Genomic DNA, 22774 nt, shown 5'->3' on the forward strand with positions numbered 1-22774 from the left:
GGATAGATGAAATTGTGTGGAACGGATGAATTCAATTTACATTATTTCTTAATGTAAATAGAATTAATTTGTTTTACACACCCAAAAATATGAACTTCAAAATATATTTTATACATAATACACAAATATTTTGTACTAAAGTATGTAAAAGTTATAGCTTGCCTATATTGATGACTCGTGTTGGCGTATGGAAGACAGTGAGGAGGGGAAGGAGAGGGAGGGAATTGTCAGGGGAAAGCACCAAGCCATTACGACTCTATAGCACTGGGAAGGGGTCAGGATAAGGATTTGGGGTGGGACGGGGAAAAGGAATAGTGCCCAACCACTTGGACGGTCGGGGATCGAACGCCGACCTGCATGCTGGGGAAGGAGAGATGTAGTGTTTGGAAGGGGAAGTCCCCCTTCAGACAGACCTCTGACCTTATGACTTTTTACCTATCTCGGTAATATATATTATTACCTATTATATATTTTTACTTGGTTTATTCATCTTTTGGATTGTATTAGTGTCATGACAGCTCTCAAACATTCTGTACTTCATGTACAGGTATTTGTATTTTCTAGCTGAAATTAACTTCATTACAGTACTGTATTTGAATTTGCATTAGGTTATCCAGGAAAACCACTCTTTTTATAGATTAAGACCCCACTATGTAATCTTTCCATAGAGTACAGTACAGTAATGATCTTAATATATACAGTAAATTAAATAATAATGTAATCATTTTTAATAAATGAGCACAATTATTTTTTTTTATCATGGCTTGCAAACAAGTCTACTAAAAAAAAAATCCCAAGTGTCCATACATTTAATTAAACTTGACAAATCTGATAGATGTACATTTATGGACATCAGAGTAAGAATGCGATACCTTTATTTTGTGCAGCTTCTCATGTATATTACTGGAGAGGGCAGTGCATAGAATGCATGAAATATAGACTGCATTTACCAATTGTAAAGTGGAGTGCAATCCTTGGCACAAAAAGTTCAATACAATGAATTTTGGTGCACAATAATATTTCTGTCATTATCATAGCAATCATATCATAGGGTATAATGGCAAAACAAAAAGCAACAAAATTCTCAAAGTGCATAATGACAGTTATAATAAATCCTCAACACTGATTATAATACCCATCCTTTAATTGTTCTTGATAAGAGGAAGTAATGGCAGATGTGTTCATTATTTGGTGGCAGCCATTTCTAACTCTTATCACTTACAATACAAGCAAAAACACACACAAACAAATGATAGCTATGTAGTTATTCATAATCTTTGGCAAACTACTGTCACGAAGATATAACTGCCTTCTCAGACAATAATACAGTACTTGAAAATAGAATAGAAATTTTAACTTCAAGTAGAACACTAAGATTTTTCAGTTGCAACATCTGCTAAGTCACCCTTGATTAGAAAGTTTCTGAACAACAAAATCAAGAGATTTACGAATAGCAGCTAGGTTATTATCTATACTCTCAAGAACCCTATTACTCTCTCGTTGCACACTGATTAATTCCTGTTGCCTCTTCCATTCTCGCCATTCTCGTCGTGATTCTTGCTCCTCTGCATCATTTACTTCTTCTGTTTCCTGTTTCTGTTTTTTGCCTGGTTTCTGAAGAGGTACATACTGTTGCTGTGGGTACAACTGGTCATGCTGGCGAACTGCAGGTATTAACATTATTTTGGGCGAATCATATTCCTTTACTCTTTTCCTTTGTCGACTTGGCTCAGGGTGAGGATGTTGGCGAGGTGGGAGTCGAGTCGGCAGATATCGGGCTTGAAGAACGGGTCCGAGAAGTTCCTGGCAATGTTTCTTGTAAGGGTGAAGCTGAAGATTTACGTCTTGCAGTATTCATTTTCCCCATTATTTCATGCATTGCCTGAAATGCAGAGATCAAATTCCCAAAAAATACAGTAATAAATTTCTTACAACATAAATTCACAGTACAGTATTGCTTTTAATTACAGAAAATTGGATGCATATCACTAGTTACCAGTAATTAACAAGCAAGAGCAAACAATTACACAGGTATTTCATTATATTATGTGCACTACTGGAATAAAATATACTGTTTTGAGTAATACGAGTAACATCTTTCTGAACCGGCCCTTTCAGTTACTCCTTGAGCCAGAGCACATCGTCCACCCACAACAGTGTCAAATTTGCTAGCCAGTAGTTGGCCATCACCCCCCAACATTACAGGCATCTTTCCTAATGGTCTTGTGTAAATTTGGGAAGGAAGACTGTGTACAGGAAAGAGCTCAGCACCCAACTTCAGAACTGGAGGAGAGACCAAACTCAGCCTGAACCTCAGAGGTAATGACTCCAACAGCACTGACTGATATATTGCAATGGTACTGAACATTAGGCAGTGCTCCAAAACAACCAGAAAAAATAGAATGTCAGAATGCCTAAAACCACTGAAGAGTGCAACAAATAAATACTAATGATGGGAAGAGACCCAAAGTGGATATACCTCCTGCCTCCCTTGTAGATACTGGTACAGATGCCCTATAATCTCAATGTGAAGATAAGCAGAAAGGCTCAAAGCATTGAAAGTGACCAAAAAAATTTACTTGAATGTACCCGAGGGCCATTAAATTCAGCCACCGAGGAAATCAGATCAGCCAAAAGAAACTACGAAAGAAAACTTGCCCAAAGCATAAAGAAAGATCCAAAATCTTTCCGGTAATCTAACTGGCAATCGGCAATCAGTGATGTGTGTATACAAAGCCATGCCTGGCTTAGCAAAAGGATATCACTACAGTATAAACAGTACAATCACAGCTCGAGCCCAGAGTAACATCTCTGCTAACCCTCCAGACAGAATCTGCCTCCAGCCTCACCTTACAACCCACAGTGTCTTAACATTCTGTAGTGTTGTGAGATAATGTCATCTCCACAAAATATATGCTGTTGAGTGGTAGTGTTTACTGTCCTTCTGTCAGGGTATTTTGAAGAGTACTGTATATTTCTCTGAGTGTTGCAAAGTCATTTACACTACTGTACAAGTAATGTACATTACTGTACAAGTAACTACTGCACAAGTATTTTACACTAATGTTCACACTAGAAAGATCAGACCATTTGCCAAGATGCACATAGATGTCTGAAGCAGAATTTTCCCTGAGGGTCAACATCTATCTCATGGCCACAATAGGGACAGGAAGCCAGTAACATGTCAAAGGACCCCTCTATATTTCCTGGTAATTTTTCCTGGGAATTCAGGCGAAAGCCAAAGGAGCTGGCTGATAAACTGTGTTTAACACAAACTCCTATTAAGAAAATACCTAGACCAAGGGAAAAGTTTCTTTAAATCTTGAAATATGCAGCAGTCACTCTTGTATTAAATAAATACTGTACAAAAGTGCATCAGAAAACTAGAGACCAATCAACCTAACCTCACAAATCTGCAAGCTCATGGAGAAAATAGTAAGAGAAGAATTTATTTGCTATCTAACAGTTCACAGTCTTGCAAAAGGCATTACGACACAGTTTTGTCAAAAACAAATACTGCGTAACAAACTTGCTTACTTTTCTGGAAATGGTAATCAACTACACAGACTCAGGATTTCCAGTCGATGACATACACAAGGATTCTCTGAAACTGATTATGATATACCACATTAAAGGTTGGGCCAGAAACTACAAACACAGAATTAATAGTAAAATACTGATATAGATTAAACAACGATTAAAACAAAGATAGCAAATGGTCAACCTAAATGGAAGAGAATCTGATTGGAAAAATGGAAACCAGAGTACTAACACAGTACTAATATTAGCTTCAACCTTTTTTGTAAAATTATACAGCAATGACATAGATGACAACTTCATGAACTACATCATAAAATTTGCAAATGACACAGTGATCAAAATAGACAGTGCCATTCCCTGTGTGGTACCTTACTTCATTTCAACCAAAAAACACAACTTATCTGCGACACAACAGCTAAGCCATGAGCGCTAGAGACTTTATACTTGGATTTTTATGCTTCCTGGATGATTAATAACAATGTCAAAGGAAAAATAATTTTTTCATAAATTTTTGTGTGTCCACTAGAGTTACCAACATTTATCATCCACGGGCCAGATTCACGAAGCAGTTACGCAAGTACTTACGAACATGTACATCTTTCCTCTATCTTTGACGGCTTTGGTTACATTTGTTAAACAGTTTACAAGCATTAAAACTTCCCAATCAATCTGTTGTTATTGTTATAAACAGCCTCCTGGTGCTTCGGAGCTCATTAACTGTTTAATAATTGTAAACAAAGCCGGCAAAGATTGAGTAAAGATGTACAGGTTCGTAAGGGTTTGCGTAACTGCTTCGTGAATTTGGCCCCCCACATCATTGTGGTTGATATCAACCACAGAGTTATCAAACACAGTTATCATTTAACAGGTGAGCAGTGCAGTAGTTAAATTAATACTGTACAAATCACTTCTTTAAAAGATTCAACTTAACTCACATGCAAGGGACAACAGCTTTAATGTAAGACAGATGACAAAAGATGTTTTTAGCCCATAGGTTAACAAACCCATGAAATTACCCACCCTCCGTTCTTCTGGAATCATTTTTTGTATAATATATAACGTGTGTAATAATTTGGGAATATTTCACAAGTCACCAGCTTCCAGTCATCATTGAGGCCACTAGAGATGGTGGCCCTCAGGTAATGTCTTTTGACATTTACTTTACAATATAACTACAGCCATAATTAGATAACAAAATTAAAATATGCACATGAACTTGACACTAACATTAATTGGTAAAACAGGGAAGAAAATCGGGCACAGAGTAAAATGATCACATAAAATGAGTTATTTACTTATAAATTATTAACCCACTGCCTTCACATTTTCATTTCCCAAAACTATTGTGCTTTACCTCAAAATAGTCACATCTCCTTGTGATGGCCTCTTCCCCATACAACTGCATTTTGCTGAGGACATTTCTGTATGTTGATACCAAGTTGTGCCACTTCTTCTCCACCCTGTAGGCACTCACTGTATACCCATAGTCACACAGTTTGGTACTAGCATCTTCATACAGCATCTTCATTGTATATTTTGAATCGTTAAATTTTGGCCAAAGACGACGCACTTCCGATAGCAAGAGGTGAATCATATCTCTCGACCATTTTTGATAAATTTTACCTGAAAGAAAATGTTATATTTAAATGTATTGGCTGTAAATGCTTTACATTTGGTTTCCCATCATTGAAGAAAGGAAACGCGCTAGGTTTATCAAGGTCCCACTAGCCAAAGACTAACCATTTCCCAGGATACTTCCCACAACAGTTGGCTATTTACCAGGAATCTACTTACTCTTAGGTGAACAGAAGTATAAGGAAATGTAGCCAAATGTCTATTGCTGCCTGGGAACTGAGCCCAAAACAAATTCCATTTTTCTCTATGTACTTATATGTAGGCCCCCTATCTACATACCATTATAAACAAAAAGATAACACCCATTTTGCATTAGCTTCATTCCTCATTCTATCCACTTGTTGTATACTCATATTTCAAACATTTATTTTTAGTCTTTCAAATTTCCATGTCATTGTAAGTAGTGGTGCAGTGCTGCGGGAGCTCGCCGGAGCGCTGCTCCGGCACCTTTTCAAGTGGATGATGGAATGGGGAAAAGGGAGAGAGGATGAGGGGGAAAGGGAGGTGATGGCTTGTAGGTGAATGTTGATCATGGCAGTAAAATATTAGTATTACACCTCTAAATAAGTTAATAATGTTATGATATTTCTTCAAAGATTCAATAATATTTAAATTTTTATATATTTAAAAAGTAAACAGGCTGCATTGTACTGGTACGAATCTGGAAACATAATACCTGATGCACGTGAACGCTTCCTGTTCATTTATGTGAGACAAACGGTATGAGACACAGTTGCCAACTTGCCACTTTGGATATGAATATTCAGCGATAATGTTCACGACTTTAGCAGTACTGTAGTTCATTAGACATGTTTATTCATACAATAATATATTTTAGTATTAAATACTAGGGAGATAAAATGACAAAACTGCTGCACACAACTTTACATAATTTAGTGTTTTTTTGGGGTGGTTCTAGCGTCATGTGAAATACCGAGTTGGCAACTGTTTCTGTGTTTCAATGGCATTAGTAAAGTGATGACTGGTGGTCCATGGATTTCACTCTAATATAAAAGCATTTTTTCTGACAAACAACCCCCATCATGGCTTCTACGCAAACAATGTTGACTTCCTTCTTTCATAAACATAATGAGGAGTGTAAGAAGAATAACATACACGAGACTTGATCATGATAACAGTAAAAGTGGCAAAAGTTATGTTTCGACTGCTTCTAGTTCAAATTTTCAAACTGGATCCATGTGCAATTCAAAAAAATAATGGTGCCTTGAATTCTAACTTGTATCCCTGTTCACGTGTTTGGACTGAAGAAATGTGGAAGAAAAAAAAGAAAACCTATCCATGCTTAGACTTCAGGGATGATAAACTTGGGTGTAAAGTATGTGCAAACATAAGCTATGTAACTTGTCACTTCTAAGGGTTCAAGACTATCAAGTGTGTAGCAGATGTACCAAGTATCCTATTATGGAGCAGATTGAAGTACTGTACACACTTGAAGTCTCTCAGAAAAAAAATTGTTGTTCATAGACTATGGAAAAGCTCACACTGCTGCTTTACGTGTTGAAAATGTAGCTAATGAAGATGCTCTTGGAACATTGTGATGCCATGAATGCTTCAGTATCTAAAGACAACTTGTTCAATTTTGTGTTCTGCATATTATTTAGCTCAGAATGACAGACCAGACTCTGATCACTTTGGCTTACTGGAACTACAAAAGCAAAATGGTGTTGACATTGGAATGGGACTGCTTTCCTGCACTACTGCAACAGAGATAATTAATCACATAGCCATTAATATGAAAAAGAAAATATGCCAGTATATCAAGCAGATATATGACAAAATTTGTTCTCATTGATGAATCAACAATCCTGAGCATTAAAACAACCTTGATAGTTTACTTGAAATGTGAAAGTGATAAGGAAGGTAATCCCCATTTCATATTCTTAAATCTAATTGAACTACCTGATCAGAAAGCAGCAACTATTGCTAGGCATCTATTGAGCTGTCTCAATTATCATGGGTTTGAAGACTTATATTTGAAACAAAATCTTGTAGCATTTGCTAGTGATGGGGCAAGTGTCATGCTTGGTGTCAAATTAGGTATTGCATCAATTATCAAGGAACATTACCATGATATTTACAATGTACTTACAATGTACCTGTAAACATTTTTTAAATTTTGCTAGAAATTACCTCCTTAAGATTATATGTTAGATTAAGGATTTGCCCGAAATGCTATGCGTGCTAGAAGTTTTACATTCTTGTAAAGCCACAAGTCTCTGAACTCTCATGAACCCAGTGTACCTTCTTGTATATAAATAAATAAATAAATATAATAATCTGAATTACAGATTAGAATCTGCAGCATGAACCTGCTTTTTTTGAATAGTTGGTTGCCATTTCCAAAAATGTGAGCAGGGTTGTAAGGCAGGATCTATTTTTAATAAACCCATGTTGTGTTGATTTTACAAGATTGTTCACTGCGAAGTGAGGGATTGATTCCCTTTCTTAGGATTCTCCCCCATAAGCTTGCAGATGGTGAAGTCAAGTTCGATACCCCCATATATAATAAAATGTATTATATTTCAAATAAATAATATAAAGCAAAATAATGACCATGTTATATTTCTAAAGGTTACTACTGTAATACCAGATTCAAAATTGTACAAATTCCAAATTGTTATAATTATTCATTAACAGTGGCTTATCAATATTTATACTGTATTTCCTATATACTATATAACATTTTAATAATTACTATGAAGATATTAAATAAATTACTGTTAAATTATTAAATGATTAACTATTAAAAAATTAACTCATCTTAAATTGTTAAGTAACTATACAGAATTCTACAGTATTTATAAAGTTTTCAGCACATTACCTGAACTCATATTTGCAGATGAGGACTATGAAGCTGGTGAGCTGCTGAGAGGGTACAGACACTAAAATATGTCGAAGTTAGTTTTATAGAACTCTTGGACTGCATTCTGCTACACCAGCACAAACCTGTATAAATGATAATTACAGTAACGTGTAAGGATCTACTGATATATATATCCTTTAATTTGCAAGAATGGTACAGCATATCAATTACAGTACTTAATTTAGGGTCTTGGTAGTACAGTCGGGTTCGTTCTCAACTTGCAATCAAGAATTTCGGGTTCGAATCCCGGGCGAGACAGAAATGGTTGGGAGCATTTCCTATCACCTCAGGAAAATTTAAGTAAATATACACTGGCTGCCTGTCCACTGACACAATGAATTATTATTATTATAATTATTAAATTAATTTATTCCAAATAAAGTAGTCTACTGTAAGTTAATTATAATCATTAACAGAGCTATTGCGAGTTGTTCCGTAAGTGTGAAAATGTAACACTTTTTACAGTTTAGTTTCCGTAGTCAAGGACAGGAAGCCTGTACAGAACTTAAATTATTGAGGTCCCTTTTAGGACCTCGAATAATTTAAGTTTACACCCCTGCATCCCTTTCCAAAAATCCAACCCACTACAATTGGTCGACACCTGGGTACCTATTTAATGCTAGTTGAACAAAGAACTTAGGCAAAAGGAAACATGCTCCAGTCCGCCTAATTACCACAAGCTACACAAGCTTCAGAAAGCTTCCTGGCAATACGTTAGTAATGAATAAATATGATATATTTACTCATTATAATGTTGGTGCTGAATGTACAACACAAAAAAACATAATTTTAATCTGAAAAAGTATCTTTTTATAAAGAAATTAGGCGAAAATAAAAAGCTGGTGACGCCAAATCAAGTCGACGATCCAAGCGTCGGTTAGGTTAGGTTAGGTTAGGTTTGGTTTGGTTAAGTTAGGTTAGGTTAGGTTAGGTTAGGATAGGTTAGGTTAGGATAGGTTAGGTTAGGTCAGCCTTACCTATCATATTTATTCATTACTAACGTATTGCCAGGAAGCTTTCTGAAGCTTGTGTAGCTTGTGGTAATTAGACGGACCCACATGCTCTGCCATTTCTGTCCTGCCTAGAAATTGAACTTAGGTCCGTTGCTTGTGGGTCATTGAGGGCGGTCCGTCTAATTACCGCAAGCTACCACAAGCTACACGAAGCTTCCTGGCAATACGTTAGTAATGAATAAATATGATATATTTACTCATTATAATGTTGGTGCTGAATGTTCAACACGAAAAAACAATTTTAATCTGAAAAAGTATCTTTTTATAAAAGAAATTAGACAAAAATAAAAGAGCTGGTGAGGCCAAATCAAGTCGACGATCCAAGCGTCAGGTTCGGTTAGGTTAGGTTAGGTCAGCCTAACCTATCATATTTATTCATTACTAATGTATTGCCAGGAAGCTTTGTGAAGTTTGTGTAGCTTGTGGTAGCTTGCGGTAATTAGACGTACCCATTAAGGGTAGTCACCAAGCCAGGCCAGGCTAGACTAGGCTAGGCTAGGCCAGGCCAGGCCAGGTTAGGCCAGGCTAGGCTAGGCTAGGCTAGGCTAGGCTAGGCTAGGCTAGGCTAGGCTAGGCTAGGCCAGGCTAGGCCAGATTAGGCTATGCAAAAAATGGCAAAGTTAGGCAAGGAATGAGGAAACTTAATAGGAAACCAATTCAGCTTATAATTATAGTTCAAATTTCATTCTCACAAAATTTTAAATTACTTAAATTGGCTGTGCTCATATTTTTTTGACGTCTAAGTTCATTTGCCTAAATCTGATTCCAAGTTTTGATAAAAAAAACTTTGAATCAAATATTTTAGAATGTTAATGTGGTAAAAGCTTCAAAAATCAAGTAGAACCACATGGAATAAGATATATAAAAACGCATATTAACATTACTTTAACTTAATAGTTTTAGTATAATGAACTCGAACAAGAAAATTAGAGTTAAAGATTCATAAATTCTCATGAAATCTGACCAAGTGTGTTCCATCAGAACGAGCGGGGTCACACCACCTCCTTCAGAGAGAGACAGCTGTATTCTCCCTACCTGAGAGACTTATTAGTGTACTGGCTGGAGGGAAGAGGACGGGGTGTAGCTACACACCCCTGGAGACACTCTCACATACACCCACCATCTTAAGAGACAAGATCACACACGTGATAACACCACCTCGCGGGTGGAGGCTGAACGCGGCCCCGACCACCACATGTCAACACAATTCGTTATTGCTTTTGAAATCTACGATTTCGCCCTCTTTTGATTTCGTATTTCTGTTACGTTAAGAAATAACAGTCGTATTATTTCATGCAAAATTTAAAGTCAAAAGTAGATTTTTTATTTTATTAATTGGTTATTATTCGCATTGATATATTTTGTTTCGTCGCGTGAGGAATGAATGCGATGGTAGAGCCACAGCACTGAAGGGTTATATGTACCTATAACCTCTGTACTAAACAATTTATTTATTTATTTATTTATTTATTTATATACTAGAAGGTACAATGGGTTTATGAGAGTACAGAGCATTGATGTTTTACTTTCTTTTAAAGCCACTAGCACGCATAACGTTTCGGGCAAATCCTTAATCTAACATATAATTTTAAGAAGGTAATTTCTAGGAAAATTTCAATTCAAATTCAGACATTCATAAAATCTGCAAATTTCATCCACACTTCCGTGGAAGCAAACATTCCATTCGCCTTCTATCATCATACTATCATGCAAGCAGGAGTCACATATCTGTGGATCACCCAATAACATCAGCAGACTTCTAAATGTTACTCACTGGAGACATCTCCCGTCACGCAGGGTGCAGTCGCACCTCCACAGATCTCCAGTATCATCTATTGATACTGGTAATGGCTCAGAAGGGCCACCACTTACGGGCTATTCATGCCCGTGCCACCTTTTGGGTGGCTTAATCTTCATCAATCAATCAAATGTTACTACTGCTCGGCCTAGACTCGATTACAAGTAGTCCAACCACTTGGGCTGGACTGTACAGCGACGGTCTCGCTTCATGCAGGTCGGCGTTCAATCCCCGACCGTCCATGCAAGAGATTGGGTACCATTCCTTTCCCCTGTCTCATCCCAAATCCTTATCCTGGCCCCTTCCAAGTGTTATATAGTCGTAATGGCTTGGCGCTTTTCCCCAATTTAGAACCTGTACTTGAGGTCGATCTCGAACCCATTGTTGATGTGACTGACTTATATTGAATTTTGTAACTAGCTCATCAAGATTGTAACTTGCTTAGCTAAATGAATTGTGGGGTTCAGTCCCTGAGCCCATTATGTGCCATTGTAACCCTTTCCACTACCGCCCACAAGATGGGTATGGGGTGCATAATAAATGAACTAAACTAAACGCTTTTCCTCCCTGATAGTTCCATTCCATTCAGTTACAAGTATCTCTGGGAATTCTCATTATCTGCTGATGTAGACCTGACCAAATGTAAACTGTGTCAACAAAATTATTCGCACACCCTCCGTCACTATGTGATGGAGTGCGAAAAGATACGTGAATTCAGAGACAATTCTATAACCAATGTTCCAGCGATGCCCGAAACGCTGTGGGTATTGGTGGTTTTTAGGCATTGTATGTACCTAGCTTTATCTAGAAATCCAACATTATGTTTGTAACTCATCTTGTATGTATGTATTTGTACCTGAATTGTGGGAACCGACCTGTGAGATTTATATTTATTTAATTTATATGAATTTATATTTACGTTAATTTATATACTTCGATAGCAATTTGTATAATGTTAAGTGGACTGTATTTCTGCAATAATCTCATAATCTCACAAATCGATCCTCTACACATTAGGGGGGGGGGGGTTATTAAATTAATATATATATGCAGCCAATCAAACTACAGAAATAGCTACATACATTGAAGAGGTTCCTTATCTTATAGTACAGCAGGTTAGTCCACCAGGTATAACTAGGGTGTAGACACCAAATTATCCTCTTTGAGGCAGCTTCCATATCACCCAGTAACTGGTGCACAAAATCTTGCATCCTCGTCTTGACCTGTCAAAAGTGCGCTAGCTGTGAAGCCAGAATCCTATATATGACAAGTATATCAGAGAAAACACTATATGGAACATGGAACATTGAGACCTGGCTTAATTACCTTTAGTTTGAGGCGATTTCGCGATCTAACCGGGTCACCCTATATCCTGACATTAATGGCCATAAATGAATGATAAACGGGTTTCGGATAGACTTAACTTGAATTTGTAGACAGCGTGTTGACAATGGTACACCTTTGGCTTCCATAACACTACGTCCAAGTAAATTTAACAGGAGCTGAATTTGCTCCCGTGTGAGCCTCTGGTCTCGTATATACATGGCTGTTTAACACTCCATTCTATTGACGTTACTGGCCGACATTGTCCAGAATGATAGGAGCCGTTTGCTCCACACGTCTCGGAGGTGACACAACAATGGCTGCCCTCCTTCCTCCACTCTGACGCCTGGCTTACATTGTCCAGATTTCAGAACGTGATAGAAGGGTCACATTTACTCTACTTTAATATTGATAATTAAGTTAATTTATATAAGATGTTTTTATGATGGTAAAGTCCAAAGACTAATGTATTTAAGAATAATTCCCACCATAATAGGTGGTGAATTATAATAGTGTGTGGTGATGATATCCCGTTTTCTATAGACGGTAATTCCACTACAAGTTACGTTTTCTATGGGTAACTTGTTGGTAATACAGCTATTATCTGTATGTATGATATATTAAATGCTGTCGGATTTTCCGACATGAATAAACATTTGATTTGACTTGATTTGAGATGCGTAACTATTTCATTCAAAATGATCTGCTGCCAGAAATCTTAGCCAAATATCCCCAGTTATTTATATATTTATTTATTTATTTATATACAAGAAGGTACATTGGGTTTATGAGAGAACATAGCATTGATGTTTTTACATTCTTGTAAAGCCACTAACACGCATAGCGTTTCGGACAGGTCCTTAATCGAACACATAATTTTAAGTAGGGAATTTCTAGCAAAATTTAAATTTTTTAACGGGTACATTGTAAGAAAATTTTACACAGAATAGTAGGTACATTGTAGTAAAATTTGAGGATTATCAACTGGTACATTGTAGCATAATTTGAGGATTATTTCTAGGTATAATGTAGTATAACATGTGTTCAATTATAACAACCCTGATATAAGATATTACAATGGTAAAGTTGTATGGCTTAGGTACATATATTGACGGATTGGGTAACACAAGATACAGTACGAGTTTAAGGCACTAGGTAGGAAGCTATGAAGATAAAATTAGGTACTTTTTGGGTTTATTTTTGAATAAGGCAAAAGTTGGACAGCTTTTTAAATCGTTAGGTAGTTTGCTAACTGTAGGTAGTAACTGAGTGATTGTAACCTATCCACCGCTGCCCACAGGATGGGGGCGGTGTGCAGGACAAACATATCAACTTGTGACACTACCTCTCCATAAATGACCAGGATGTGGGTCAGTAATTCCTCTGGGCATCAGTAGTAGTCATTGGGGGAAAGTCGGAAATGCCAGCATGGCAGCAGGCCGCCTGCTGCTTCTGGAAACTGTCCTTATTAAGACCACTCAACAGCTCGGTCGGTAGAGCTTCGGCCTCACACACGTGGGGTCCATGGTTCGAGTCTCCTAGAGCCCAGGTGAATGGAACCTTTGTACTCACCTAGTTGTGCTTGCGGGGGCTGAGCTTCAGCTGTTTGGTCCCGCCTCTCAACTGTCAATCAACCGGTGTACCAGCCCGTCCTCCAAAAATGGGGAGGTAAATGTACAGAGCCCCGTAAGTGCAATTATGTACTATGTATAACAGTTAAGAATTGTACTTATTTACACTAAGTATTAAATCGTATTGTCAAATATATTGTGAATATTTGAGTGTACCATAAAAGCTGAATAGAAAACCACGACCTAACCTAACCGTCTTAGTTTGTGAAGATAAGACATTTTATTGCTTCTTAATTATAACTACTACTTAACCTATAGCTATATTGATATTACAGTTTTATAAAACAAATAAAACAAAACTAAAATATTTCAATAAATTGTAAAATAACTCAGGATATTTTCAAATTTTGTATAAAATCTCTCTTGTTTAATAAAACTGAAAAAGAAAATCCTAATATTTAAAACTTGTTTATAATAACTAAGCATTAATATTTCATCTAAAAATTTTAAGTGTCCTAACTGAAAACGAGGAGATTTAAATCGGGGGATGGGTAAATGTAACAGCCCCATAAGTGCAATTATGTACTATGTATAGCAGTCAGAAAATGCACTTATTACTTAGTATTAAAACGTACTGTCAATTCTGAGGATGGGTTGCGTGTACAGGTTCCTGAGAGTTGTGTGGCGGTGTCCGTGGTAATTCTTACCTGCTAATGACGTCATTGTAGGAAAGAATGGGAACTATCAATTCGATTTGCCACAGCGGCCCTGGAGGGTGTGGGGGGGGGACCGGAGGATGAATGCCATATGGACAAATCCACAAGGGCCAGTGACGAGGATTCGAACCTACGTCCGAGAGCCTCCCAGACGCTGCCTTAATCAACTGAGCTACGACATGATAAGAATTTGTTCATTTCATGCATCACGCTATTGTGATTTCTGTGTGTAACTGCCATATGGGTCCCGGTAGCGCAGTGGGATTCGTTCTCGACGCACAATCGAGAATTCCGGGCGGGACAAAAATGGTTGGGCACATATCCTTTCACCTAATGCCTCTGTTGACCCAGCAGTAAGTAGGTACTCAGGAGTTAGTCAGCTTGTGGGGGGGGGGGGGTTGAATCCTGGGGCGGGGTCAGTAATTCGAAATAGGGAGAGGAGGAGATCTCGATATAAGCCTAACATGTATGAATACCTCTCGCTTCCTGTTCCCGACACAATGAGTTATGAAAATTACGTGTAACTAATTCACAAACATAATTTTTTTTAGCTTAAAGATGGTTTGGGACCAGTACGGAGCCCTTTATATATCTGCGGGTATATAATGAGTCTGTCCTCCTGCAGCCCGTCCTCCCCAGCCTTCACAACGTCCCTAAACTGATGTACTAACTTGTACTAAAGTTCTCTGGCTCTTTGTCACTCTAGAGACTAATTAATGCTTTATTTCTTCAAATTGGAGGTTTCTATATATATACTATGGGCTCCACTAATGTTGTCTGTGGGGTATGCCAACGGCCAGGAGGAGCATGGAAGCAACTGGGGCGCGGCAAGCAAGTGGGCACGGGGCACTGGAGTCAAGAAATGCCCGCCCCCCTGCTCTGCCCACACTCGTGCATGGTATAGAGAGAGAGTGACCCACATACCCCTATGACCCGCTTGTTGCATCATGCCCGTTACTCAGATACCCCTCCCTCCCTCTCTCTCTCTCCCTCTCCCTCTCTCCCTCCCTCGCCCCAATATACCGTATGTGTCAAGTTACATCCAACTGGACTCCCTCCAAACGTTCCCTCCCTGTATGTGGAACGGCTCCATCCTGCCCTGGCCTTCAAGACGCTGTGTACACGTTTGTACTTCGCTGTGTACCGCCTGTACCTCGCTGTGTACCGCCTGTACCGCCTGTACCTCGCTGTGTACCGTCTGTACCTCTACCCCCTTCTCTTCTAACTCCTTACCACTTGCGCTCTAATCTTATGCTCAGTACAAAAATAGTTTCACCAATTTGGGTTCACCTTTGTTCGTGTTCATCCTTGCTTGTGTTCACCCTTGTTCGTGTATCTGCCCTGTCAATGGACAGGCAGCCAGTTTATATATACAGTACATGTTAGGCTTATATCGAGGCCTCCCCCCCCACCTAGGGCCTAATTACTGACCCCCCCCCCCACTTCAGGGTGTAGCCCCACGACAAGCTGGCTAACCCCTCGGTACCTGTTTACTGCTATGGGTAGACAAAGGCATTAGGTGATAGGAAACGCACTCAACCATTTCTGTCCTGTCAGGGGGGGGGGGGAAATCGAGCCCGGAATTATCGATTTTGAGTCGAGAACAAACCCAACTGTTCTGTACTACAAGGCACTGACCTGTATAATACGTGTTGAACACAACAAGGCACTGACCTTCCCGCCGGTCAAGGTGCTACAGAGGGCCAGAGGCTCTATGTTATCATAGAGGCTCTATGTTATCACAGAGGCTCTATGTTATCATAGAGGCTCTATGTTATCACAGAGGCTCTATGTTATCATAGAGGCTCTATGTTATCACAGAGGCTCTATGTTATCATAGAGGCTCTATGTTATCACAGAGGCTCTATGTTATCACAGAGGCTCTATGTTATCATAGAGGCTCTATGTTATCACAGAGGCTCTATGTTATCATAGAGGCTCTATGTTATCACAGAGGCTCTATGTTATCACAGAGGCTCTATGTTATCACAGAGGCTCTATGTTATCACAGAGGCTCTATGTTATCACAGAGGCTCTATGTTATCACAGAGGCTCTATGTTATCACAGAGGCTCTATGTTATCACAGAGGCTCTATGTTATCATAGAGGCTCTATGTTATCATAGAGGCTCTATGTTATCACAGAGGCTCTATGTTATCACAGAGGCTCTATGTTATCACAGAGGCTATGTTATCATAGAGGCTCCAGGAGAGGTAGAGAGCGGGTACCTCGCTGTCTTGAGAAACATGGATGCGTTACTTAGACTCCAAGCTAGGCTAAGGGTCGTTGAGGTCAGCCCTAACAACGTGGTTTGAGCCGTTACTGGCCAGATAGTGATTAGAAATAATATGACATTATTATTAGGAATCTCCAATAAACCAACCCGTTCTCGCACTTGCTTCAGTCAATATTGGCTTAATTAATAAGTGCATATGTGACATGCTAATTGATTGTGAATATTTTAGTTTACCTTGAAAAGCTTCATACAAAACACCGACCTCACCTAACCTTCTTAGTATGTTAAGATAAGCATATTATTGCTTCGTAATTACAATTATTACTTAACCTATAATAAATAACATACCTACCTTGCTATGTAACAATTTTTGTTTTGTTAATTTTTAATTCATTGTGGAGTATTGTGGTAACGTCTGGCCGTATAGGGGTTATAGTTATCTTGAGGTTATCTTGTTATGATTTCGGGGCTTTAGTGTCCCCGCGGCCCGGTCCTCGACCAGGCCTCCACCCTCCAGGAAGCAGCCCGTGACAGCTGACTAACACCCAGGTACCTATTTTACTGCTAGGTAACAGGGGCATAGGGTGAAAGAAACTCTGCCCATTGTTTCTCGCCGGCGCCCGGGATCGAACCCGGGATCACAGGATCACAAGTCCAGTGTGCTGTCCGCTCGGCCGACCGGCGTCACCGGGGTGACAATATACTTTAATTAAAGTAAAACTATGACGAGTAGTGACCTTGGACAAGGTACTCAAAGAGTATAATTCTCTGGTTGGAATTATATTAAACTTGAGAGGGTTTCGGGGCTTAGCGTCCCCGCGGCCCGGTCCTCAACGGTTAAGGCAGCATCATCATCTTGGCTTGTGATCCACACACTTGAAGATACGTTATGTGTAATGACAATAACAATTAAGGTCCGGTTGTTAGCAGGTATATAATTAAGTCTGGTGGCATCTTCTGAGTGTTTTGACCTGGAGAAGACCTGGTTGGGGTTGACCTGCGGTCAAGCTCAGTGCCCCAGGGGTCATTTGACCTGATCTGAACCTCGTTACGGCCTGTGGGAACTATTGTGGTCATCATATGGCTTTAACTTCCTAGAGAGAGATAATGTTGTGGAATGTTCGTAGTGAACTCCCAAGAGTTTCACCGAGACGTGATGGGACGTTTGGGAGGGGGGGGGGGGGGTAGGCGGTGGGTCAATAATTACACCTGTGCTATCTCCCACTCCCCCCCCCCCCCCCCTCCCCCACCAACCCCCTCCACACACACACACACACACTACTCGCATCCATCTTCCCCTCCTGACTCGACCCTCGGCCCCCATTAAAGCCTTCCCACAAGCTTCTTCCGCCTCCAAATATATGCAAATCCCACCACCCCGCCCATTTCATCCCTAGACCCGCCTGACGCCCACACCAAATTGCGAACATCACCGTCAAGACGTCAAATTCAATAGTCTTGGTCGATGTTAAGATGTCAAGGTCAATAATAAGATGTCAAGGTCAAATGTTAAAATGTGATATTAGGTCAATGGTAAGACGTTAATGTTAAGACATCAAGGTCATTGTCACAACCTCAAGGCTAATGTCAACACATGCTAAGATGGTGAAGGTTATGGGGGTAGTGCACTAGACTGTTGAGAGGCAGAGCCCATGAACTGAATCTTAAACCACACACACACACACACACACACACACACACACACACACACACACACACACACACACACACACACACACACACACACACACACACACACACATATGGGTGCACGGCCGAGCGGACAGCGTTCGAGATTCGTAGTCAATGGACCTGGGTTGGCTTCCCGGACGAGAGATATTGATAAATAGACAGAATTTTAAGACAGGAGAAACAGGAAGACAGGAGAAGCCTGGAGACAAGCAGGGTGACAGGTGAGACAGAGCGACAGTAGAGGCCAGGTGACAGGTGAGAGAGAGAAAGACAGATGGGATACAGAGACAGGTGACAGAGAGAGAGCCCCGTCCAAGACATCTGACAGCTGTCTACAGTAACAGTAGCGGCTCGCCCCAGGCAGCAAGTGGCTCACTGGCTCAGGTTAACAAACCTCAGACTTGCCACAACGTTCAAAATAAAGGGAACTAAAACGCACTGAATCAAGCCCTAACCTAACCTAAACAACCTAAGCATAGAAAACGCGGATATTTCTTATAGCCACTCGGACGGGACGACCAGAGTCTCGGACGGGAAGACCAGAGTCTCGGACGGGACGGTCAGAGTCTCGGACGGGCGACCAGAGTCTCGGACGGGCGACCAGAGTCTCGGACGGGCGGCCAGAGAATCGGACGGGCGGCCAGAGTCTCGGACGGGACGACCAGAGTCTCGGACGGGACGGCCAGAGTCTCGGACGGGCGGCCAGAGTCTCGGACGGGCGGCCAGAGTCTCGGACGGGCGACCAGAGTCTCGGACGGGCGACCAGAGTCTCGGACGGGCGGCCAGAGTCTTGGACGGGCGGCCAGAGTCTTGGACGGGCGACCAGAGTCTCGGACGGGCGGCCAGAGTCTCGGACGGGCGGCCAGTCTCGGACGGGCGACCAGAGTCTCGGACGGGCGACCAGAGTCTCGGACGGGCGACCAGAGTCTCGGACGGGCGACCAGAGTCTCGGACGGGCGGCCAGAGTCTCGGACGGGCGGCCAGAGTCTTGGACGGGCGGCCAGAGTCTCGGACGGGACGACCAGAGTCTCGGACGGGCGACCAGAGTCTCGGACGGGCGGCCAGAGTCTTGGACGGGCGGCCAGAGTCTCGGACGGGCGGCCAGAGAATCGGACGGGCGGCCAGAGTCTCGGACGGGCGGCCAGAGTCTCGGACGGGCGGCCAGAGTCTCGGACGGGACGACCAGAGTCTCGGACGGGACGACCAGAGTCTCGGACGGGCGACCAGAGTCTCGGACGGGCGGCCAGAGTCTTGGACGGGCGGCCAGAGTCTTGGACAGGGCGGCCAGAGTCTCGGACGGGCGGCCAGAGAATCGGACGGGTGGCCAGAGTCTTGGACGGGCGGCCAGAGTCTCGGACGGGCGGCCAGAGTCTCGGACGAGCGGCCAGAGTCTCGGACTGACTGTCTCCCGCCAACAACGTGACCCACTTTTCTCTGGTGTGACTGGCCGGCCGGCCATTGGCCTCCACCACCACCAGCACCAGCAGCAGCAGAGACTGGTGGGGGTGGTATATGATATACCACGAGCAGTATATCATGTACCCCCGCCAGTACGCATACCCAGGCAGTACCCCGGCAGGGTAGTGAAAGAGGAAGTGCCTGGCTAGTAGCGGCACTCTTCACTCCACCTCTGTGGCACAGTGTCTGCTTCCTCCCTCCCTCCCTCCCTGCTACCACAGTGGCCCCGCCCACCTCCTCCACTGGCCCCGCCCACCTCCTCCAGTGGCTCCGCCCACCTCCTCCAGTGGCTCCACCCACCTCCTCCAGTGGCCCCGCCCATCTCCTCCAGTGGCGGGAGAGAGAAGCCCCACTACAGGAGGTGGTGAGTGTGGACCCCAGGCCAGGGGCGTGCGGGGGCGTGCGGGGACGTGTGGGGGCGTGCGGGGGCGTGCGGGGGCGTGCGGGGGCGTGCGGGGACGTGTGGGGGTGCCGCCCGCTCCTAACACCTGTTGGGGCCACATGTCTGGCTCCTATCAGTCACGTATGCGTCTCCTGCACACCTTTCATGCCTCACTGATTATCTGTTTACCTGCCTGCCTCCTCCTGCCTGCCTGCCTGCCTGCCTGCCTGCCTGCCTGCCTGCCTGCCTGCCTGAATCCTCCTGCCTGCCTGCCTGCCTGCCTGCCAGCCTGCCCGCCTGCCTGCCTGAATCCTCCTGCCTGAATCCTCCTGCCTGAATCCTCCTGCCTGCCTGCCTGCCTGCCTGCCTGCCTGCCTGAATCCTCCTGCCTGCCTGCCTGCCTGCCTGAATCCTCCTGCCTGCAATCCTCCTGCCTGCCTGCCTGCCTGCCTGCCTGAATCCTCTTGCCTGCCTGCCTGCCTGCCTGAATCCTCCTGCCTGCCTGCCTGCCTGCCTGCCTGCCTGCCTGCCTCCGTTTCACTTTATCCAAAATCTTTGATAAGACCACTGTGCTGCCCCATCCTGGCACCCTCCACCCACCACACCAGGACGTGTAACAGTAATAGCTCTAAAGTCAGACACCTTAACACAAATATGTTTACGCTTTTCTGCGTACATTCTTCACACCACCACCCCCACACCACCAGCCCCACCACCACCAGCCCCACACCACCAGCCCCACACCACCAGCCCCACCACCACCAGCCCCACACCACCAGCCCCACACCACCAGCCCCACCACCACCAGCCCCACACCACCAGCCCCACACCACCAGCCCCACCACCACCAGCCCCACACCACCAGCCCCATTACCACCACCCCCACACCACCAGCCCCATTACCACCAGCCCCACACCACCACCAGCCCCACACCACCAGCCCCACTACCACCAGCCCCACTACCACCAGCCCCACACTACCACCAGCCCCACTACCACCAGCCCCACTACCACCAGCCCCACACTACCACCAGCCCCACTACCACCAGCCCCACACTACCACCAGCCCCACTACCACCAGCCCCACTACCACCAGCCCCACTACCACCAGCCCCACACCACCACCCCTCCCTCCTTAAGTTAACCTGGGAACTTACCACGTTCTAAATACATACATCACCGAGAACTTGACTCTATAACTTAAATGTCAAAATCGAATTCTAGGTCAAATGTCGAGGGGTCACGTGATCAATCTACGCCACACTTTTTGTACAAAAATAAGAGACAGTAAAATATATTGGAGGTCAAGATTTGGACGCAATATTTATACAATGACAGTGCTCGCCCTGAATAATACCGTGTGTGATGAACGTCGACGTTGACAATGGTAAGCTGGGGGAAATAGGTCGCTGGGGAAATAGGTCGTTGGGGAAATAGGTCGCTGGGGGAATAGGTCGTTGGGGAAATAGGTCGCTGGGGGAATAGGTCGCTGGGGGAAATAGGTCGCTGGGGGAAATAGGTCGCTGGGGGAAATAGGTCGCTGGGGAAATAGGTCGCTGGGGGAAATAGGTCGCTGGGGGAAATAGGTCGCTGGGGAAATAGGTCGCTGGGGAAATAGGTCGCTGGGGGAAAAGGTAGCTGGAGAAATTTCAGATCTCCGCAATCTTGCGGTTCTTTTTTTATTTTGCGTTCTACGAGTCCTCGTGAGCTTGTAGATCCTTCATCTACCTGTTCCCATGTCTCCTCAGAGCACCCAGTGCTTGATCTCCGTCGCCTCCAGCTTCCTGGGACGCAGCTGCGCTCAGCCGCACACACAAGACTCGAACCCCTGTCGCACCTCACACAGCTGTGGTCGCATCTGCCCGTGTTTACTTTCTACAGCTTCCACTTTCCTGCCCCGGTATTTACAAATATGTTCTGGGTACCTATCGTGCTCGACCACACCCTAGTGATTTGTTTACTATTTTCCAATTATTTATATTAGATGTAATACACTGGGTTTACGTTCTCTGTAACATGTCTAACCTACACCTATATTAATAGTCAAACCAGTTATTCGGGTCCACTGTTCACTCTGGCACTCATACTCGTCACCCTGCAAAGCCTTCTATCATAGTAGTCCTGCACTCTTCCCAAGACTATAAATACCAGCTGTGCCTTATAATGCTGGTCACGCGCCTTCTCCAGCAGCTGCGTCAGGTATATATATATCTCTGATCTACAGACCGCTGGACGACCTTCTTCAACCCCGCGCCACCTCTTGGCTGGCTAAATCTTGATCAATCAATCGCTGTGCGCCGCGGAGTCCATCTTGGCTTTCACTGAACAGTTTCTCGGACCTCCATAACTGCCCGCGACTCCTCCGGGTCATTCCTAGTTCACTAATGACTATGGTTCTCGCTGTGTGCTTCTGCGATTGTATATAGCGGTACAATCACTGCTTTCTCCCACTCATCGGTTTTTCTCCTTGACTAACTTTTTCCTACCTCCTTTTCCTTCCTCCTTTTCTAATATCTTATACCCTCA

At 43.0% G+C, this 22774-nt stretch overlaps 1 protein-coding gene and 1 non-coding gene across 2 annotated transcripts; one reads left to right on the forward strand and one right to left on the reverse strand.

Annotated features, from left to right (window-relative positions):
• Nucleotides 1–795: 795 nt before the first annotated feature.
• On the reverse strand, nucleotides 796–10280 carry LOC123763984 (uncharacterized). Its single transcript, XR_011229453.1, has 4 exons — nucleotides 10108–10280; nucleotides 8018–8142; nucleotides 4895–5163; nucleotides 796–1882 (listed from the first exon to the last, which is right to left on the reverse strand). It is a non-coding gene; the product is annotated as an uncharacterized protein (transcript).
• Nucleotides 10281–17438: 7158 nt separating this feature from the next.
• On the forward strand, nucleotides 17439–20015 carry LOC138367798 (pro-resilin-like). The gene is made up of 2 exons (XM_069329768.1): nucleotides 17439–17463; nucleotides 18910–20015. The coding sequence occupies exons 1-2, from the start codon at nucleotides 17439–17441 to the stop codon at nucleotides 20013–20015; spliced, it is 1131 nt and encodes a 376-aa protein (XP_069185869.1).
• Nucleotides 20016–22774: the final 2759 nt, after the last annotated feature.

The sequence above is a fragment of the Procambarus clarkii genome, chromosome 23, assembly GCF_040958095.1.
Source record: "Procambarus clarkii isolate CNS0578487 chromosome 23, FALCON_Pclarkii_2.0, whole genome shotgun sequence".
NCBI classification, from domain to species: domain Eukaryota; kingdom Metazoa; phylum Arthropoda; class Malacostraca; order Decapoda; family Cambaridae; genus Procambarus; species Procambarus clarkii.

Excerpts from the sequence above, each read along its gene's own strand:
- LOC138367798 (XM_069329768.1), top strand. The coding sequence starts at position 17,439 with ATGACGAGTAGTGACCTTGGACAAG. Across the intron at positions 17,464-18,909 it reads GAGTAGTGACCTTGGACAAG|CCACTCGGACGGGACGACCA; the intron begins GTACTCAAAGAG and ends TATTTCTTATAG.